This window comes from Amblyomma americanum, chromosome 1 (genome assembly GCF_052857255.1).
Source record: "Amblyomma americanum isolate KBUSLIRL-KWMA chromosome 1, ASM5285725v1, whole genome shotgun sequence".
NCBI lineage: Eukaryota > Metazoa > Arthropoda > Arachnida > Ixodida > Ixodidae > Amblyomma > Amblyomma americanum.
In genome coordinates, this window is record NC_135497.1 from 503,500,201 (window position 1) to 503,521,079 (window position 20,879).

The following is a 20,879-nucleotide window of genomic DNA, read 5'->3' on the forward strand; positions in this document are numbered from 1 at the left end:
TTATCGAAGGGCTTAAAACCTGCGGGAAACGACGACTTGGGACGAGCGCGCCGAGTCTCAAGCTCGGCCGTTTTTAACAGCCTTTTTTAAACAGCCTTTTTTTAAACTGCCTTTTACTCACCTGCCTTTTTATGTCAGTGCCGTCTTTAATAAATAAGTTTTGCTTTGAGAAGTTGGAACTGCTGCCCCAACCGGCAACGTGTCGCCGGACGAAGACCTGAAGTACTCTTCGTACTGCTAAAAGACGTCCCCATCCGAAGGAGAGCAGGGAAGTTTAATTGGGGTGGTGCTATGTCCTTTAGGAGATAGTCCGTGTACACATACACGCGAAGAAAAAACACCGTTTATAGCCAGTGACACGGCTCATAACTATATTGTTTAGATTTCTTCAGCCTTGCCAGAAACTGAACGTAGAGAGAGGAGTACCTAGTCCGCTTACGCCAAAGCAGCACCACAGTGCACACAGTTGCAGGAAATAAAAATTGAGACACCCGCGATATCTCGAACCGAAAGTAAAGCTGTGCAGTTTCAGGCCGCTGTTTTCCCAAGCGCATGAGTCAACACATGTGTGCGTCACATTGGCATGGCCTTGCGATCTGGCCTCACTTTGTTCGCGTAGTCAAAAATCGGCTCGCTCACCCAGTTATTCATGCTCAATAATTTTGCCATAAGATTGGGTCCAGACTTGTTGCGGCTCATACAAGTCTGTGTTTTCTATCTCAACTGACATGCACGTTCTCTGTCGGCATTGATTAACACGCGCTTTCTCCCTTCCCCGCTCTGCTCTATTCCTCTCTCTTAACAGTACTTTTTTTATTTAATTGCTCCGCTGTCCTGCCCTTGATTCAAGTTCAATCCTTCTAATGAGATAGCGATAGAGTAGTCACCGAGTAACACCGCATATGTCAGGTGCCACGAAATTCTTTTATTGGTCCGGAGTGTTCAAGTGAAATTGTGACGTCATCACAACCTGTTAATTGTGGCAGGTGGCAGTTTTATGAATGATTGGTCGAGAGAAGTCACGTGGCCTTTTGACGTCATCAGAACACACCCACCGGGTGGAGAGCAACAGAGATAAAGAATCGGAATCGGAATGAGAAAAAGGTGCGATAAGTGCAAACCTCGGCGCTACACGTCCGAATATGGTGATGGAGCGACAATTTCAAAAGAAACTGCCGCAGAGAAACAGAGAAATTGATACAGAAACCACGACGATTGTGAAATCATTGCAATCGCATTCCACTCGGTAACATTAGTGTCCCCATAGACTTCGTTACCTTGCATGTTTCTGCCCCATAGGATGGTATCGTTGAGATGCAGATTTTTTTTTTTCTTGAGGGGTACTGGTGAGCTGCATTTGATAGTAAGCTAAACAACGAGAAGCTATCCTGAGCCCAACAGCATGCACAATCGAACGCCAGCCGAGTTCTCGGATGATGAACTTCTCCTTATTCCTTTGAACAGCAGGAACAGTGTTAGCGAGCTTGTACGCCTTGGACAATTAACAGCTGGACGCCCCCTCCAGCTGTAGTGAACATTGTGCTGTGCGCATGTTTTTATTGCTGCATCATCAACTAATCACGCGCGCAACCTGTACATATTTATTATTGTGTAAATAGTTTTTGATTGTATTACCTCTCCCTCCTATCCTCTGTATCTGTACTCTCACCTCTTTCATTTCATTTCTCCATTCTGCCAGCTATCCTTTATTTCCGCTGCGCCAGCTCAGGTGCTTCAATACCGATGGCAGATGCCGGGACTAGCAAATACCTTTTCCTTCCTTTTTCTTATTTGAATAATCCACTTTCTACTACTACTACTTGTACGCCCACCACAGCTGAAGGTTGCAGGGAAGTTGGCGGTGCTATGAATTGTTTGCGGCCTCAGGGTTCGCGATAAAGGAATGTCCATTGTGTTTTTTTTTCTGCCCTCCCTCCGACAGCAGAGAAGGGGGCGAGTCACGGGATAAGGGGAGCCAGACAGCGGAGAATTCCGAGAATACGGGAAAGGTCAACCACCCTCCAGGAACATAGACGTCAGGATGCATCCCATTGTGCACCTTCTTGCCGCGAGGCGGGCGCATGTGGTTGGTGAGAGCCATCATAGTCCGCTTAGCATCGCATGGCTTTTTTCACATGTCTGTGGCGACGCTGCTCAAAGTGTAGGGTGTCTCTGGCGCTAGTTGACAGCTTCAGGCGCAGTCAACAAGACATTTTCCCGCTAGCTGCAAACATGAATAATGACACGTCGTTGCCACGAGTCAACCTCAGCCCGCATGAACAGGGGAGGGAGACGCGAGAGACGACCTTTGTACGCGAGTTTTTGTCCGTCCGTCTACTGATGACAGTTTGTGAGAAAGTGCGCCTTGAGGATAGGCCTTTCTTCGAGACTGGGTTTGCGAGAGGTTGAAACAACCCGCACCCGTAAGAAAGCGACACTTGGCAGCAGCGGCAGCAACCAGCGCACACGTCTCTTGAATTACTGCTCCACGTACTTGCAGGCTACCCGACGCCTGTCATCTGTACGCGACAAGGTGACGAGCCCGTCCACTGAGCACGGTGCCCGACATCTGTACGGGGCAAGCTGCCGAGCCAGAGGTGCACGACGAATAACATCGATCTCGGACAGCGTTCGAGAATCCTGCATAACGCCGAGCCTCACGGTGAAAAGCACGAACAATCGTCAGCGGTATCACCGACACCGTCCGGCGAATTTTCAGCAAGGGGCGTTTCCTTGGCATTGGCAGCAGCGGCAGCAACCAGCGCACACGTCTCCTGAATTACTGCTCCACGTATTTGCAGACTACCCGACGCCTGTCATCTGTACGCGACAAGGTGACGAGCCCGTCCACTGAGCACGGTGCCCGACATCTGTACGGGGCAAGTTGCCGAGCCAGAGGTGCACGACGAATAACATCGATCTCGGACAGCGTTCGAGAATCCTGCATAACGCCGAGCCTCACGGTGAAAAGCACGAACAATCGTCAGCGGTGTCACCGACACCGTCCGGCGAATTTTCAGCAAGGGGCGTTTCCTTGGCATTGGCAGCAGCGGCAGCAACCAGCGCACACGTCTCCTGAATTAGTGCTCCACGTATTTGCAGGCTACCCGACGCCTGTCATCTGTACGCGACAAGGTGACGAGCCCGTCCACTGAGCACGGTGCCCGACATCTGTACGGGGCAAGCTGCCGAGCCAGAGGTGCACGACGAATAACATCGATCTCGGACAGCGTTCGAGAATCCTGCATAACGCCGAGCCTCACGGTGAAAAGCACGAACAATCGTCAGCGGTATCACCGACACCGTCCGGCGAATTTTCAGCAAGGGGCGTTTCCTTGGCATTGGCAGCAGCGGCAGCAACCAGCGCACACGTCTCCTGAATTACTGCTCCACGTATTTGCAGACTACCCGACGCCTGTAATCTGTACGCGACAAGGTGACGAGCCCGTCCACTGAGCACGGTGCCCGACATCTGTACGGGGCAAGCTGCCGAGCCAGAGGTGCACGACGAATAACATCGATCTCGGACAGCGTTCGAGAATCCTGCATAACGCCGAGCCTCACGGTGAAAAGCACGAACAATCGTCAGCGGTATCGCCGACACCGTCCGGCGAATTTTCAGCAAGGGGCGTTTCCTTGGCATTGGCAGCAGCGGCAGCAACCAGCGCACACGTCTCCTGAATTACTGCTCCACGTATTTGCAGGTTGGTCGTTTTTTCGATAGTTCTTCTTGTTCCTGCCGCTGCTGCCAAGGCTACCGTTGAGTGTCACGCAATTATCATGTTACGCTGTTGCGCATGTCGACAACGTGTTGATGACAGCTGTCAATCACTGTGCTGCTCAGAGTGTGAATTTACGTACCATGTCGGATCATGTTCAGGCGTTTCGGAAGAAACGTTCATTTCGAAATGAGCAAAGGCTTGGAAGGCCTGGAGGTGGGAAACATGTAAGGGCAGCCGTAAAGCTGAGGATACACTGCACGGGCAGCAGTCCGATAGAGAACTAATCACTAGGCTGTTTTCAATGGAAAGTAAAATTGACTCCCTTCTGGCCATGTCCAGCAAGCTTGAGTCGCTTGAGTCATCCGTCAGCCTGCTCTCAGATAAATTCGATGAGTTTCAAACACGTCTTCTAGCCCAAGAAAAGTCGACAAAGGATGTCACGAAGCGTGTAGAGCGGCTTGAGAAAGCTGAATGGGCCTGTGAAATTGCACAGCTCAATAAGGACGTTGACAGTCTAGAATGGCGCAGTCGTCGACTGAACATCGAAATCCATGGTCTACCAGAGACGGAAAACGAGGACTTACTAAAGAAAGTGAATGAAATAGGCACAAAACTAGAACTTGATGAGGTGTGCTCGAGTGACATAACAGCCCTGCACAGGCTTCCCGCGAAGCCGGGCAAAACACGGTGCGTAATTGTTCGCTTCGCAAAGCAGGAGGTTCGTGATGCCTGGCTAGCAAAAAGGCAGGCGCTACGTGATGACAACACCGGATAGTACATGTGTGAAAATATGACTCGGTACACTCGCACTCTTCTGACAGTTGCAAAAGAATGGGCTAAGGAATCCGGCTACGCGTTCGTTTGGCACGTGAATGGAAAGGTGCTTGTACGGAAACAAGCCGGTGCACGAGCAGTTGTCATCCGCGATAAGGATGACCTCGCCAATCTGAGGTGATAGCGCAGGCAATTGTATTTTCAAGCAAACGCGATGCCATTCATGTCCAATTTTGCTCACCATAGTGAGCAACTCAAGGATAAGCAGAAGTTTTCTTTATTTCATTTAAACGCCCAAAGTTTGCGAAATAAATTTCATGAGGTTACTTTGCTTTTATCAGATTTAAACCACGAGTTTGACTTTATTTGCTTTAGTGAGACGTGGTTAACATCTGACGACTGTTTTCTCTTGCCGGGATTTGATTGTGTGTCAGCGTGCCGTTCATCAAAGCGCGGAGGAGGTGTTGCTCTGTATGTGCGTTGCCAACTACCTTATCAAATTCTAGCAAACTATAACATTGTGAATGAAAATTTTGAGTACGTCATTATTCACTGTTATAATATACTACTTGCTCTTGTGTACCGACCGCCATCTGGGTGTTTAAAGCAATTCATGCAGTTTGCAGAAGAAATATTTGAACGTAGCCTCGAGCTCAACCTCGAATGTGTCTTTGTTGGGGATTTCAATATAAATGCTTCTCCAAATAATATTATTTTTTTGCATTTCCAAGAGCTCTTTGAGTCGTATGGTTTTTCAAATGTGATTAATGATCCTACTCGCGTCACGTCAAATTCTGAAACAATACTTGACCTGTGCATTACAAGCTTCTGCCCCGATGAAGTTAAATCAGGTACAATTATATGCGATCTTACTGATCATTTACCCATTTACTGTCTGATACCTTCGAAGCAAAAACGCTCTTTTCTGGAGAAAGAAATATTGATTAGAGATTACTCGGAAAGAAACATGTCAAAGTTTAAAGAACTCATTATGCAACAGGACTGGGATAGCGTTACAAAGGAAAAGGATTCTAATAACGCTAATAAGGCATTCTTGATGTTTTTTTATTTCTGCGTACAATGAATCCTTCGGTTTTAAATCTCGCACGACCTGTATAACAGAATAAAAAACCGCAACATCCTTTTTCAAAAGTTTTTAGACACACGAAGTGAAGGCGATCTCCGCGCATTTAAGAAAGCGAGAAATAAATTGAATGCTGATATTAAGAAAGCAAAGAGATCATACTATGTGAACAAGTTTTCCAATATTGCAGGAAATCCTCGTCTGGTATGGCAAGCGGTCAGAGACATCACGTGTAAATCGAACTCCCCAAAGCGGGTTTCTTATCACAGCGAATCTATGAGTGAAGAAGAGGTTGCAAACCTGTTCAACGAACATTTTATTAACGTGGGTGCTTCCGCAAATGACTGCGCTGCGATACCATGCGAGGAATTCGTCAAAGCACATTGTGAAAATACTGTATTTTTGTCCCCAACTGATGAATATGAAATACTGGACGTCATTTTGGGTTTAAAGAACCATTGCGCCTCTGGAGTTGACGATATTAAACCCGGTCCACTAGAAGCCGTGGCAGAAATAGTTAATAGTCCACTCACTCATATTCTGAACCTTATTCTTTCCACCGCAGTGTTCTCAGACGCAATGAAGTTAGCTCGTGTGGCTGTTATACACAAGGGCGGTTCCACTAACGATATGAACAATTACAGACCAATCTCGGTGCTCCCTATCTTTGCGAAGGAAGCGGAAAATATTATACATAAAAGACTAGTAAGCTTTCTGAGTGTAAATAACATAATAGCAAGTGAACAATTCGGCTTTAGAAAAAATAAGTCCTCCGAAATGGCCCTTCTTGAAGTGAAAGAACATATACTCGAAAACATTGAAAGGAAAATATTTACCCTCGGAATATTTCTGGATTTTAGAAAGTATGGCGGCTATGCAAGTTGTGTGTAGAGCACATGGGTGCAAGGGAGTGCGTGCATCACAGGACAACACGCAAACAGCTATCGCTGAGGAAAACATGGATGTCGGGCGTATGCTACACAGGCTTCCTACGGACACGCTGCACACTTTCCGTACTGTCGGGAGCAAAAGTGTGGCATGCCACGCCGGCTTCGATTCATTTGCACTTACCACCCTACTCCTGGTATCAAGAGAGCTAAAAAGACGGGCGGGGCAGGAAGGGACTGCCTTGCGTCGTGCATAGGCGCCGGACCGGGGCCACAGATCCGAGCTCGGACTTCCAGAGTCGGCTCCGTGCTCTCCTCATCCAAGGAAGACTCTGAGCCACGATATCTGGAAAGATAAAAGAAACCTTCGCCAAATGAAGCCATAGAAGGAAACGCCTGAACAACGTGAACAGACGGGATGGAAGAGAACACGCTGTGTTCTCTTCCATCCGGTCTGTGAGCGCTGTTCGGACGTTTCCATCAACATGCACCAACCAGACCGATCAAGCCTCTTCTTGCAACCATGGATGCCGTGAGTGTTTCAAAGTCGTCCGAGGGTCACACTGTACACTGGCTGCACTGCCGGGAACGAACGTGGCTTATTCCACGCGAGCTTCGACTGAACTACATCTTAGACTTCCAGCGGCGCCATGGTATTGAGCAGCCTTAGGGGGTACTGCTTTCATCTGCAGCCATGCCAGTTTTCACGTTTCGATAAGTCGCGGTCTCGCTTACCGAAAACGCAGAAAACGACGCTGCGATGCAGTGCAGTCAAAGCAGCCGACAGTACAGCGTTTGTGGCGGGAGGCAGCAGCAACGCGAGCCAAGAAGGGAGTATCTTGCGCGGTACATGGATGCCGGACCGAGACCAGAGTTCTGAGCTCGCAGTTGCTGAGGCGGCTCCGTGGTGTCCTTGTGTGAGACCCTAAGCCGGCATGTCTGCAAAGAACAAAAAGGGAACCTTTGCGAAATGCAACCATAGATGGAAACGACCGAGCAGAGCGAACAAACGAGACGCAAGAGAATAACAGACATATTCTGTGTTCTCTTCCATTCCGTCTGCTAGCACTGTGCAACCATTTCCATCACCATGCACCAACCGTCAACATCTGCTGCGAACAAACGAAGAGTTCGACCCCTCACTGGAAACCATTCCTGACTGTACGGAAGACAGTGCTAGCGACTGTGCTTCTCTTCCAGGCTTGCGGCACCACAGGAGTCCCTGGGCAACTCGAGCCCCACGTGTGACGATCAAGCCACGGCTGCCCACACGCCTCAAGAGCATCCTGAGCCAGGGCAACATAGTCCTCTGGAAACCATGAATTCCGAGCCGGACGACGCTGGGCTTCGCCGGAGCACCCGGTTAAGGAAAAAGCCCACCCGCCTCGTGTATCAAAAGGACTTTCATCAAATTGCTTGAATCGATCTGCTGTTGTATTGTGCTAGTTTTTTTCTGTTTTTAGAGGGAGAAAGATGTATCGAATCTGGGAACCAGGGCCTTCAAGACTGGCAACCATGCTGGTCAAGCCGGCCAGCCGGGTGGCTGATATAAGAGCGCAAGCGCCCAATAAACGCACTGTTAATCTGCACCTCGAGCTCAGCGGTTGTCTGCGTCGCATGCTATCTTGAACGACACAGCAATGACTTTTATTTTCAAAAGGAATGGTGTGGCGTAGGGTACTGGAATGCTAAGACATTGCTATAGGCTGACAGACACATACACAGGAGATAGCCCTGGGCCACAGATGTATGGAGTTCGCACTTTTCTTCCTTAGACAATAGCATCAAATGCGAAACACGGGGGTCTTTTTTATCTGAATGAAGAGGCTTTTACAAATATGATGATTCTGGGTCATTGAGGAAGCGCACGTACTAGGATTGTACAGGCAGCACTTGCTCAATGAGTGGTCGTTAAATTGTGACATATGATGCGCCTGGAGACCTAGAATCTTTAAAACCTCTGACACACTCTACGGCCGCTTCTAAGTCAACCGAGTTGTACTGGGTTCTTGCAGGGCGTGGTGCTTGGCTTCACAGCGCGAAGCGGACTACCAGGAGCCACGTCGTGTCGCAGGCGCGCACCAATCTTATCTATAAATTGCTACCATTATAACACTTTATGGCTCTCTCCTTTAACTTCCGTTCCGGGGAAAGTGCTGCAGGCTAGGGTATTTTGCATCAAACTAACCTCTCTGTCTTGGGTGTCGTAAACCTTTTTCTGATCACAGTAAAATTGGGTGTGTGAAAAGCTGAACATTGAAATTCATGGCTACTTATGTTGAATAGCCGGCGACTCGAAGGAGTTGGATCAGGTTGAACGCTTCGATGTGTATGTAAACACCTGTGTAAACTGTGAATTTATAGCTTCTTCTTAGCCTGGGCTACAGGCAGCACTGATGCATGTGCTTCAGCCAGTTTTCAGTTTTTTTTATGTCGCAACCTGCGGCCCTTATTGTGCCCCAGAGCGAATGTCGTATATAACATTTCTGAAACGAGTGAGCTTGATAACACAGCTTCCACCAAACTTTTGTAGGCAATTTTTACCTTCCGTAAACGTCATTTTACCACTACTTTTCTTGCATCATCTCAACATGTATAGAATAGCAAATATGGGATTCCCTGACGTTTCTGGTACTCATCTGCAACCGTTCTAGCATATCTACGAAATTTTTTGTATGTCTATGTATAAATAGCAGCGGGTATTTTTCTTGAAAAGCTTATTAGTTGGCTTCAGGACACACTCAGTTTGGGCGGAAGAAAAAAGCATCTGCATAAACAACAAATGACGAATGGTGCCTGAAAAGATTAAGAGTTTGCGCTGAATACTTTCTTTGCTTTCGTCACTCTTTCGTATCTGTTATTTTCGCTGCAGGCACTGACGATTCGGCATCAGTACCGGTGCTCCGACAAAGAAGTCCCTTGACGGGTTTTCTGACAGCCAGCGAGGAACAGCTCTTTCCTTGTACGTCTTGGATATTATGAAAAGGCTCCTGCGCAACGAAGCCGGAATTAAAGAAAACTATGCACCATATCAGCTGTGTGCTCAGTAGTTTAGAACTAACTGGTTAGCAGCACCTGATGATACGTTGTAGGCAGCAATGTTCAGTTCACAGCCTTGGTTATAAGTTGGCAAATGAAGTTATGTGCAGAACGTGGTTCTAGCTAGCAACCCATCAAAACATAACCTTTCGTAATAATGAAGGCGTCCTAAAGAAGAATCCTACGGAGCCCAAAACCATATAACGCTAGACGAGAGAGAGTTGCTATGCGAGCGCAAAAGCAGATACCGCGCGAACTGCCACTTGCTAAGGGCAATCACTGAGGTGACCAACGCCGACGCGGGGCGGCCCCATGGCAAGACCTTGAAAATTTCTCTTTTTGGATTGGCTTGGTGTCCCGCTAAGGCGCTAGACTTGAAAACAATAAATCAAGGTTTCTGCCGTAGCAAAGCTCGCGCCGCTTAGTCGCAACAGCGAAAAGACGGAAAGACACAGAGGGTTCAAAAAATGCCGACTATATGAACGGTTTACGATATGTAAGACCTTCTAATAAAACACTTTTGTGAACTACTTGAAGGTAGAATCAGGCAATGAAACTTTGTTACTGCATATTAAAACGAGTAACACGATCAAATACTTTGATGTTCACAAATCCAAATTTTTGGCCATTTTTCGCTATTTGAAAGCCGCATCTCCTGTTTAAAGAATTAAGCTACCAAGAGGTCTGGGAGAAGAAGTAGATCGAGAAACAATAAACTAACAACCGATTTTATTGGAATGCGGTCCGCTGCTTGGTTCTTCCCTTGGAGGAAGTAACCGCTTAATGATTTCAGTCGTTTGCACAATGTTACATTCCCTGTTTCCCTACTTAGTCTCATTAGTCGGCCATTCTTCCTTTCCAAGTTGCTCTTGTTCAATGCAGTGCAAACTGGCTCAAAAGTCTTCAGGCCAAACAGCTTCCATGCGAGCATCATATTAAGGTCCAGAAAATTTTGATGGGGACGATGGTTTTTTTTTAACTAATAGGTATTTAGATCCTACTGGACTGCATATGGGTACCACGAAACCGGTGAAAATGAAGCCATTAGCCTGAGGTCTTTTGACCGAACATCTACCCATTTCCTTACTTTTCCATATACCTCCCTAACATATGGCGTCTGCAACTCTCAGTGAGCGTCAGCAGCGACACAGATCAACCGTTGAACGTGGGTGGAAGATTGAAACGATGGCTTCGGGACGCCGTTTGGCCAGACCTCCTGGGCTATAACCCGACCATTTGCGGAGGGGTGCTCGAAGACTTCAGCGCCGCCGAATACCACGGCGGCACCTTGCGTACGGAGGAGCTGGCACCGCGTCCTCAGACGTCTTCCTACGGCGGCTGCACCAGAGATGACGTCAACAGAGCCGACGATGCGAATCGTGCGAGCACTGAGGCCTTTGAGACCCCCCTCCTGGACGATATATACTGCCGAAGAAGCGATGCCAGTGAGGACGGCACGGATGAGACCGAAGTCGTAGAGGGCAACTGGGCTGACTTGGATGAATCGCGGCCTCAGCGCCTGGAGTGGCAGCCTTCCCATCACCACCAGCGCGACGAGAGAAGACGCTCCGGGTTAGCAGACTGGGGTAAACAACTTTTGTTCGTTAGCTGATTTAATTTTAGCTAGATGATCTTCTAGCATCAGGAAAACAATACGCTGTTGTACTTAGGCAAATAATTTAGAAGTGTGCAGGTAATTAAACACAAAGGAAATCAAACGAATCTTCATGTTCTGCCGCACTCTATGCCTGGTGTTGTTGCTTCCCTGATCCCCTCAGTCCAACTTCCTTAGCTCACTGAAACAGTTCAACAACATACCTTGTAATACATGCAAACTTTGCACATCCTGAATGAAATGTTCTATAAGCGGATAATGCTATTTGATGCCAAAGAGGTAGTTAAATAAAATGCGACTTTTTACGTCGTCATCTTTGTGAGGGACTTTCTTGGTGCTGAAGAACGACACCTTTTTGGTGTGGCCTTTGGTTATGCGTATTAACAAAAGTTTCTTCACTGGAGACTAGTGTTAATCGTGCACGTTGTTAGCCAAAAATAGGTCACATATGATTTCGAATGTTCCCTGCTGAGATTCTACCATTTTCAGTCAGTTTAACGAGGCATCCTTATGGGCTTTAGGGTTACGGGGGAGGGCGGGGGGAGTAGTGTGCCAGGATTTGCCAGCTGAGACAATGCGATCGGGATGAGTTTAAGAGCGATCGCAGTTGTGACAGTTTGAGACAGTTTTAACGCTATAACGTTAAGGTTCCCGCTCTGCAGAAAATCTGGCGTCGCCCTCGGTACCCTCGTCGGTACCCTCGTGTGAGGAGAAAATCCCCGCATAAGCAACCTAGGGGGCACCCTAGATCACGTGACGTTATGCAGCCATCACAACCTGACCTTAAGATTGTGAGCAAACTCCCCACTGTGGCAGGTGGCAGTTATTGGAGATTGCTCGGGAAGGCCAACCCGGGCCGCACAACCCTACCGGTGGCAGCACCTGCCATCCCGGGGCACTAGCGCATTGCTTAACCGCTATACCACTGCGCCAGGAGGAGTACGAGGACTCCCAGCGATCTATGAATGTAAATTAGAGAACGACCAATTGCGCATATATGAGTATTAACCCATTAAAGGGGTCGTGAAGTGTTTTCCGAAAATTTTGGACGACGTGTATATTTGGAATTCTGACCCTTCATTCTATAGCGTACAGTGATTCGTTTCATCGTCCGGGTTGATGGAATAGCGAGAAAAAGTTAATTTCGATTTCCCGGCACGCGTCCTCCTCAACTCTACAGGAAACGTCATCATAAGTAGCCAATCCGAGGCTTCTGTCGCCGACACAACATGGCGGCTTAGCGAGGCCTGCTGGCCCATAGTTGACCGAGGTCAGAGCACTATATGTACTCAAAAGTGGCGTCAAAATGACGTCACGCTGCATCACGCGCAGAAGGTTATTTAAAAATGACCGATCTTCCCGAGCTGCAGCGTCGCTTGCTGGAAAGGAGTCGGCTGTTGGGGTTTGAGCCGTACGGCGACACACCTTTGCGGGTGCCAGATCAGCCGTCGTCAGAGGACGACAGCGGTGGCAGTGACAATGGCTGCGAAGACTGAGCGTGCGGCCAGCAACTAGCGGTCGTAGCCCGCGGCACAACCGCTACTTGCGGAAGCCCCGACCGTGAGCCTCCCGAACCCGGTCGTGTCGGGAATACACACACTGGTATGTCCGAATCTTGTTGCTTACGTTGAGCAGTTTTCGAGAGAGTGCAATCGCTAACTGAAGCATTCGAATAGGTGTTTCTGCGGGCGGTGCGTGTCGATGCCCACTGCACTTGAGAGCACCTGCTGCCGCGAGATCCCTGCAGCGACTGTGAAGCAGCCGTCCGGGTGCATCACGGAGCACTCCCACTTTTACACCCTGTGCCTCGACGAGGTGGTGCTTACGGTGGCACTGCAAATGCTTTTGGACCATGGGCTACGCGTCGAGCACACAGGGTAAGAACAATGCTCAAAGGGAGACGCAGCATGAACAAGCGACCGCCTTTTTTTGCTCTTTTCTCACATGCGAAGCGCTGTAATCAAACGGGGAGCCAGTGCTCATCAAAGACTTCAACCTAGCGATAACTTCTGGGATGACATCGCTCCCTAGGAAAATGCGTAAATGCGCCGATGTGTTTGCTCTAGGTGCCACGGTGTGTATACACATCGCGGCACGCGAGTGCGAACACAACATCGGTGGTCTTTTTTCATATGCGTGGACGATCACGATGTTTTGCTACTCAGGCGGTAAAATATTCTCGAGTAAACGAGCAAGCAGATGAGATGTGTCTTCTGGCATGTGTGAACTTGGATAATGCAGTTGAAGATCATGCACATTGTTGTAAGGATGCTGGCCAGACACATTTCTGTTTTATTGGCTGAGTTTACATCTTTAACAGGTGCAGCACTAGAGAAGTTGATTGCAATGGAAAGGATTGTGAGAACTGCAGTAAAATCAGTACAAAACAATCAATCCTTTATTTCGCAGGAGACTGTACAAAATGGAATTTCATAGCAAAGTAACCTAGCCCCACTCACTGCCAGAACAATCACCATTCCAGCGCTGTCCTCATTGCCATCTTTTTTTGGCAACGTGCATTAGGTGGTAACATTCTATAGTGTGTCATACAAATCGTTTCAATTAAAAAGAATTTGCTGATAGACTTCATTGCATCCATCATCACTTCTACTAATGTGTGGATGCTTGTGCCACAGCATGGTGTATAAAATCCGCATCTGCAGCAGTCACACAGTAAACCTGTCTTAAACGTGTCGACACTGGCATCTTGCATGTGCTGACGGTGCAAGGCATACCTCTTTGAAACTCCCAGCTGTTCCGCAGCTCCACCCACCAGCTCTAAAGTTGTAAAGTGGTAGGGCCGACCAGCGTGACAGAAGAGGTGGTATCACAAAATCAAACAGAATTATTTAATTACACAAATAGCTTTGCATTGAACACCGCACAAAAAGTGCTTTGAGCCTTGCTTTTTGAGCCAGATGTGAACAACACTGCGAAACAGAATGTTCTCGTGCCACAGGTCGTTCTTATCGTAGATGACGGTTGCGCACAAGTGTGGACAGTGAATGCCTCATCAGAACCTGTTCTGATCCTGTTGGGGCTTAAACTCGCTTGATTTGATGCTTATGACAGTCATACTATCAGATCCATATCTAAGTGTGAGCATTCCAGTCGAGCCACAGACTTCACCGTCAATATCGATCGCATGATTAACAAGTCGCTTTTGTCGTCCAAACTGCTTGCATTACAGGCTGTTCTTAGCCAGTATGTGTCAGTGTTTGATTTTGCTCAGCCAGCCACTTCCTCTCCGCTGCCAATTTATGGCATGCAACACTATAGATTAACACTGGTACCGCTCTGCCCATCAGACAGAAGCCTTGGTGCGTGTCTAAGGCCGAATGGACTGGCCGAATGGCCGAATGGACTCACATAGCCTCCCTCAAATGCTGCCATCACAATGCTGTCTAAATTGCTTGATGACAAGCTTCAACTGACCTGGGGCGAAATGCTAAGCCGCGCTATAGTGCAGTGAGAAAATGACGACAGACTCGGTGGGCGCAAAAATGAGCTATGGTGCTCGCCACTGACTGTTCAGTGACGTGCCCAATCCCCGCTTTGGCCTTGTAAATAAATGCTTTCCTGCTCTCGCAACTTCGTATGAATATTGTAACGAAGACAGGACCGGCACAGATCACAGTCTCAGCGAAGTCCAGCGCACAGCAGGGAACTCACAAGGTGGCTGTCCGAACCACACACACACTTCGTCTTTGTCCACCGGCATACGCACGCTTCGTCTTCATCGTCGGCGCGCTCCCATGAGCACGCGCCATTACCCCCTCCATCAAGGCGGCGGCCCAACGCCGGAAACGAACACGGACAGCAAAGGTAATGTTCGGTATAGACGGCGGACGGCAGAGAATACAGAGAGCTGTTAAGCTGGTAAAGCGGCGGGTTGCAGCCTGTCATGGTAGGGCTTCATGCGCACCACGTGGACAGTCTCGGTCGGATGGCGCCGACGTGGTGAGGAGGTCGTGTCCCGCGGAAAAACTTCGTATGTGACATCACTTATACGAAGAACCACCTCGTACGGACCGAAGTAGCGTCGGAGGAGCTTTTCGGAGAGTCCGCGGCGGCGCACAGGTGTCCATACCCATACAGAGTCGCCGGGCTCGTACCGAACGCATCGGTGGCGGAGGTTGTAGCGACCAGCGTCGAGTTGTTGTTGATGTCGAATCCGGCACCTTGCGAGTTGGCGGGCTTCTTCAGCCCGCTGGACGAATGTGTCAACGTCAGCGTAGGGGCCGATGTCTCCGTCGTTGTGAGCAGCGGGTAGCATAGCATCCAACATGGTAGTGACACACCGTCCGTAGACCAGCTGGAAAGGTGTAAGACGGGTAGTCTCCTGTTCTGCCGTATTGTAGGCGAAGGTTGCATAAGGAAGAACTTCGTCCCACGTTCGATGCTCAACATCGACATACATAGCAAGCATATCTGCAAGCGTCCGGTTGAGGCGTTCAGTCAAGCCGTTTGTTTGGGGATGATAGGCTGTTGTCTTCCGGTGACTGGTGTGGATGACTTCGAAGAGAGATTGCATTAATGCCGCCGTAAAGGCGGTTCCACGGTCCGTGATGACGACTGATGGCGCACCGTGACGCAAGACGATTGATGTCATAAAAAACTGAGCCACTTCTGGAGCACTAGCGTGGGGGAGCGCCTGTGTCTCGGCGTACCGCGTTAAGTATTCCGTCACCACAACAATCCATTTGTTCCCAGAGGAAGACAATGGGAATGGGCCCAGCAAGTCCATGCCCACTTGTTGGAAAGGTGTTGTAGGCGGTGGGATTGGCTGGAGAAGCCCTGCGGGTTTAACTGGTGGTGTCTTTCATCGCTGGCAGTCACGGCAGGTCCTCACATATTGCTGGACTGATGAGAGCAACTTTGGCCAGTAATACTTCGCACGAATGCGGGCTTACGTCCGCGTAACACCCAAATGGCCAGCCGATGGCTCTTCGTGGCAGGCGTGCAAGATTTCTGGACGGAGTTCGGATGGCACAACCAGAAGAAAGGTTTCCGTGTTATGGGCGAAGTTCCTCTTGTAAAGGACGCTATCTCGGAGACTGTAGGAACCCAAACCTTGAACGAAAAGCCGCGGAACAGCTTAACGTCTTAAGGCCCTCCAGATGCTCGATGAGCGGACGCAACTCTGAGTCACCCCGTTGACGCCGGGCCATATCGGACGACGTGACGAGAGCAAGAAACGGGAAGTCGTCCTCCGTTTCGGCCGGAGCAACGTCGGCAGGTGCACGTGACAAGCAATCGGCGTCATTGTGCTTACGGCCGGACTTGTACACTACCGTGATGTATTCCTGGAGGCGAAGGCTCCATCTCGCAAGCCGTCCCATTTCTTGCACTTGGGATCGTATAGCCTCCCGTCCCACCGGCGACACTCTGTACGGGTGTTGGGATATGGGGCTAGTCTCCTCGTTGACGATGATGCGGTGTTTGGCTACCGGGGTGCGCCCTACCTTTGATGTCGTGGCGAAGCACTCTGCGAAATCGTGAAGGAGCTCTAACAAGCGCTGCTTCTGACCCACCGACAAGCCGGGATTAATGCCCACGGTAGACAGAACGGTTGCTGCATCGCGTCCGTCCGGCGACGGTAGCTCCAGAGCACATATTTCTGCGGGCTCAACGAAGTCGGTAACGTATGCGACGGCCGTTCCTTTCGCAATAGGCTGGAACTCTGTTCCGAAGTTGGTGATCAAGAGCGTCGCAGAGCGATCCCGTAAGCGAACAAGCCCTCTTGCAGCGCAGATTCCTTTCTCGAGTAGAAGGCTGACGTTTGTCTCTGCCATAACGTCTCGATCACTGGGCGAGTCACTTTGCACGGGGACAATCATGCTGCACCGCGGAGGCACCGTCACGTCATCAGCAGCAATACGCAGGGCGGGTATCCTGGAGTCGTCTGGGTCGGCTATTTCAATTGCTTGCGTCGGCGAAAACGTCACGCACGGCTCTTGTAAATTGATAACGGCGCCGTTAGCTTGTAAAAAGTCCAGGCCGAGAATGACATCGCGCGAACAGTGAGGTAGGACAACAAAGTCACAAACGTAAATAAATCCGTCGATTGTAACTATCCCCGTACACCGGCTAACAGGGGTAATTGGGTGCCCACCAGCTGTGCGAATCTCAGGCCCAGTCCACGCGGTTAAAACTTTCCTCAGTTCTTTTGCTAGCTCGTTGCTCATAACCGAATAGTCCGCTCCCGTATCAACCAATGCCGTAACCGCTAAATCGTCGATATCGACCGGTAAGTTCGAAGCTGCACTTCCTTTGTGATCGTCACGTGTCCTCGTTTGATAGCCGTCGTCTGGTGGGGAACGCGATGGAGGATGTTCGGCTGTTCGCTCGTCAGCGGCCTTACCTCCGCAGGCCGCTGGGTCTAGTTTCCCCGGCGAGGACTCAGTGAGCGGCTGAAACGGCTTGTCGGAGGACGGGGACTCGGCGAACGATAGCGGGTAGAGGTTGGTGGGCGGTAGTCAGGGCGAGGGAAATCAGTGTGAGTATGATCCCGGCGCGTTGACAGGTGCTCCTCAATTTCGCGGGACCGTTCGCCATTGGGCGGATAGGGGACTCGCGGATGAAATCCGCGAATTCCAGCTCGACGATAAGGGCACCACCGCAAGATATGGCCAGCCTCACCGCAGTGGTAGCAAAGGGGCCGCTGGTCAGGTGCCCGCCACACGTCCGTCTTCCGCAGCCTGGCTTCGGGCAACACAGGGACAGGCGGGGGCCGCGGCTGGAAAGCAGATGCAGATGGGCTGGTGCTCCAAGGGGCGAGGTCGCAGTTCTGTCGGAGTACCGACGCGTACGTCTGGCGCGGGGGCGTCGGTGTAAGGGCAGCAGGGGCAACAGGTTCAGGAACCACCTGCTGCACTTCCTCTCGGATAATTTGTGCTAACGATGGACACTGCGGCTGCGACTGGGCAGAGAGGCGCATTTTGTGCAGCTCTTCTTTGACAATAGATCGAACCAGCTCCCGAAGGGTGTCAGCGGAGTCGCTGGAGGCTGGCGCAAAGTCGGCAGTTGATACGATGTTCACGGCGCGATTGTAATAGCGGGCGCGTTGTTGCAGGGCCTTTTCGACGGTAGTGGCCTCCGATAGAAACTCCGAAGTGGTGTTAGGTGGGTTTCGCACAAGCCCAGCAAACAGTTCTTCTTTTATCCCGCGCATCAGGTGGCGCACTTTCTTGTCCTCGGCCATGTTTGGATCCGCCCTTCTGAACAGTCGTGTCATGTCCTCATAATACATTGCGACGCTCTCATTGGGTCGCTGGTTCCTTTACTGCAGCGCCGACTCAGCTCGTTCCCGACAGTCGGTGTTGACGTAGGTCGCCAGCAACTGGCTACGGAACCGTTCCCAAGAAGGAAACGTTGTCTCGTGGTTCTCGTACCACGTCCGCGCCGAGTCGTCAAGAGCGAAGTAAACATTGTGCAGCTTCCGCTCCGCATCCCAGCCGTTGCACCTGGCAAAGCGCTCGAACTGGTCAAGCCAGTCCTCCGCGTCCTCAAACACTTCGCCATAGAAGGTCGGCGGCGTTCGCGGCTGGAGGACCAGGAAATGAGCAGCTGAGTTCCCGTTGTCAGCCATAGCTGCCGCGTCTCCGTTGCTAGCCATAGGTGCCGCGTCAGTCCTGCGCGTCGCAGCTGGAGCCCTGGTCCTAGGGGATAACGGACCGTACTCTGGTGACTGACCTTGGATTCGGCGGCTCGTACTGCGATGAATCGGAGTCAAATCCGTGTTCATTGAGAGCCTTCGGGGCACGTAGATGTTGGAAAGTACCCAGCACCTCCACCAAAAATGTAACGAAGACAGGACCGGCACAGATCACAGTCTCAGCGAAGTCCAACGCACAGCTGGGAACTCACACGATGGCTGTCTGAACCACACACACACTTCGTCTTTGTCCACCGGCACACGCACACTTCGTTTTCATCGTCGGCGCGCTCCCATGAGCACGCGCCAATATAGTAGTTCAGCAACATTTGCCTGTGCTGCCTGTGGAGAACCGTGGCACCATGAATAAAAAGTTTCAATGCTGCCACGAAATTGGGGTCATGCCACTGTTGCATTTTTGTTGTCTACCATTCTCTGTCAGTAACTTCAAAATGTTGCAATAGAATTCAGAGTTCACAATGCTGCCAGGAAGAACACACAGTGACAATCACATGATTTAACTTGCAAACAATGACGTTGGAACTAACTGTACAGACACTGATAACATGATTAGCTTTCAGCATTGTAAAAGCCTGAAACTGAACTTTCATTTTGCTATGCTGAAAAAAATAGTGACTCTTGTTTTTCTGTTGTCAACAGGAGGTACCGCTACATCAGCTACAGCCAGCTTGCACACTGGCTTTGGAGACGCCTGGGCAGACATCACCGGAAGGTCCTCCCTGCTTGTGCTGTATGCCAAATAAGGGAGAGATTTCCATCGGAAGGTTACACTGGTTTCCAGTATGCACAAGGGCTCTAGAAGTTTGTTCAGCAATGCTTGTGAACTTGCAGTCATGTCTTGTTAACATGGACACCTTGCTATAAGGACAATTTTCAAGGACTGATCCCCTCCCATTCCATTCTGCCTTGGTGATATATAAACTCTCTGCGTAGACTATGGACAGCTTATTTGGAAACCAAAAGCAAAAAAAGATACATTTTGTTTCAGTTTTGCAGACATTGCTTTGGTCCTCTGGGACCTTGCTCATTGGGTATAATATGCAGTCGAAAATTGGTTGTTGGGGAAAGGAAATGGCGCAGTGTCTCATGTCTAGGTGTCCAACCATGCAGTAAGGGAACGGTTAGAGGAGGAACTGACAGAAGAAAGACAGAAAGACGTGCCTTAGTGGCGGGCGCCAGAATAATTTGGCCACCTGGGGATCTTTAACGTGCACTGACATCACACAGCACACTGACGCCTTTTGTGTTTCACCTCCATCGAAATGCAGCCGCCACGGTCAGGTTCGAACAAGGGTACTCTGGCTGAGTAGCTGAGTTTTGACCTTCATTCGTTATTTTTGACCACTCATATTATAAATAATTTTTTCTGGGAACAAAAGTGTCCATATTACCCGCACATCACTGTATTATGCAATTCAAAAAGTATGGAAGAGGGGAATGCACCTTTGGGACAAGAGACTTCAAAGTGAGAAAAGTTTCGCTGCAGATGGGAGCATTTGAAAGAAGTAGCACCCCCTAGGTGTTCATTATTTTTGTGAAAGGTTTGCTTTTAAAAATCCTATACTTGTATCCATCCATTTCTGAATAATATTTTTATAAAGTTTAATCTGCATCCACTTTGTTATGGTATTATTTTTAATGTGCTGATGTTGCGTACAAGGCATAGGTAGGGACAGATTGATTGCATTTTCGCACTCTATCCCAACCTATGCTTTTGAGAGATGGAGAGTATTTCTTTTTTTTTGTCTGAGTGTGTGACCACCTACACTTCAACCTCTGCCATGCTTCATGGCAGACATCATGGAATCACAGCACTTATAGCCGGGGACAAAGAGAGGACACACAGACAGCTGCACAGTTTTGCATGTCCGCTCTGTGCCCTCGTATGCAAGCGTTGTGAATCTACGATGTCTGATCAAAAAACAACTAGCCCAGCAACACGCCCTGCATAAATTCATGCGTATTAACATGCGACCAGACTACAACTTTTGAAAGTAATGGGCCTATCCTTCAACACTGATTTCGTAATTTTAGGGAATACGCACCTGTACTAGACAGTGGTGCTCCCCATGCTACTGGC

General features: G+C 49.5%; 1 protein-coding gene across 1 annotated transcript; it reads left to right on the forward strand.

Annotated features, from left to right (window-relative positions):
• Positions 1 to 12,483: 12,483 nt before the first annotated feature.
• LOC144106350 (uncharacterized) lies at positions 12,484 to 20,335 on the forward strand. The gene is made up of 3 exons (XM_077639129.1): positions 12,484 to 12,723; positions 12,798 to 12,998; positions 19,439 to 20,335. The coding sequence occupies exons 2-3, from the start codon at positions 12,823 to 12,825 to the stop codon at positions 19,596 to 19,598; spliced, it is 336 nt and encodes a 111-aa protein (XP_077495255.1). The 5' UTR covers positions 12,484 to 12,723; positions 12,798 to 12,822; the 3' UTR covers positions 19,599 to 20,335.
• The last annotated feature ends 544 nt before the right edge of the window (positions 20,336 to 20,879 follow it).

What these genes read in the sequence shown, in the direction of transcription:
- LOC144106350 (XM_077639129.1), top strand. Translation starts at nt 12,823, where the DNA reads ATGCCCACTGCACTTGAGAGCACCTGCTGCCGCGAGATCCCTGCAGCG. An exon ending in CTACGCGTCGAGCACACAGG is followed by an intron (nt 12,999 to 19,438) that starts GTAAGAACAATG and finishes TGTTGTCAACAG; the next exon opens with GAGGTACCGCTACATCAGCT.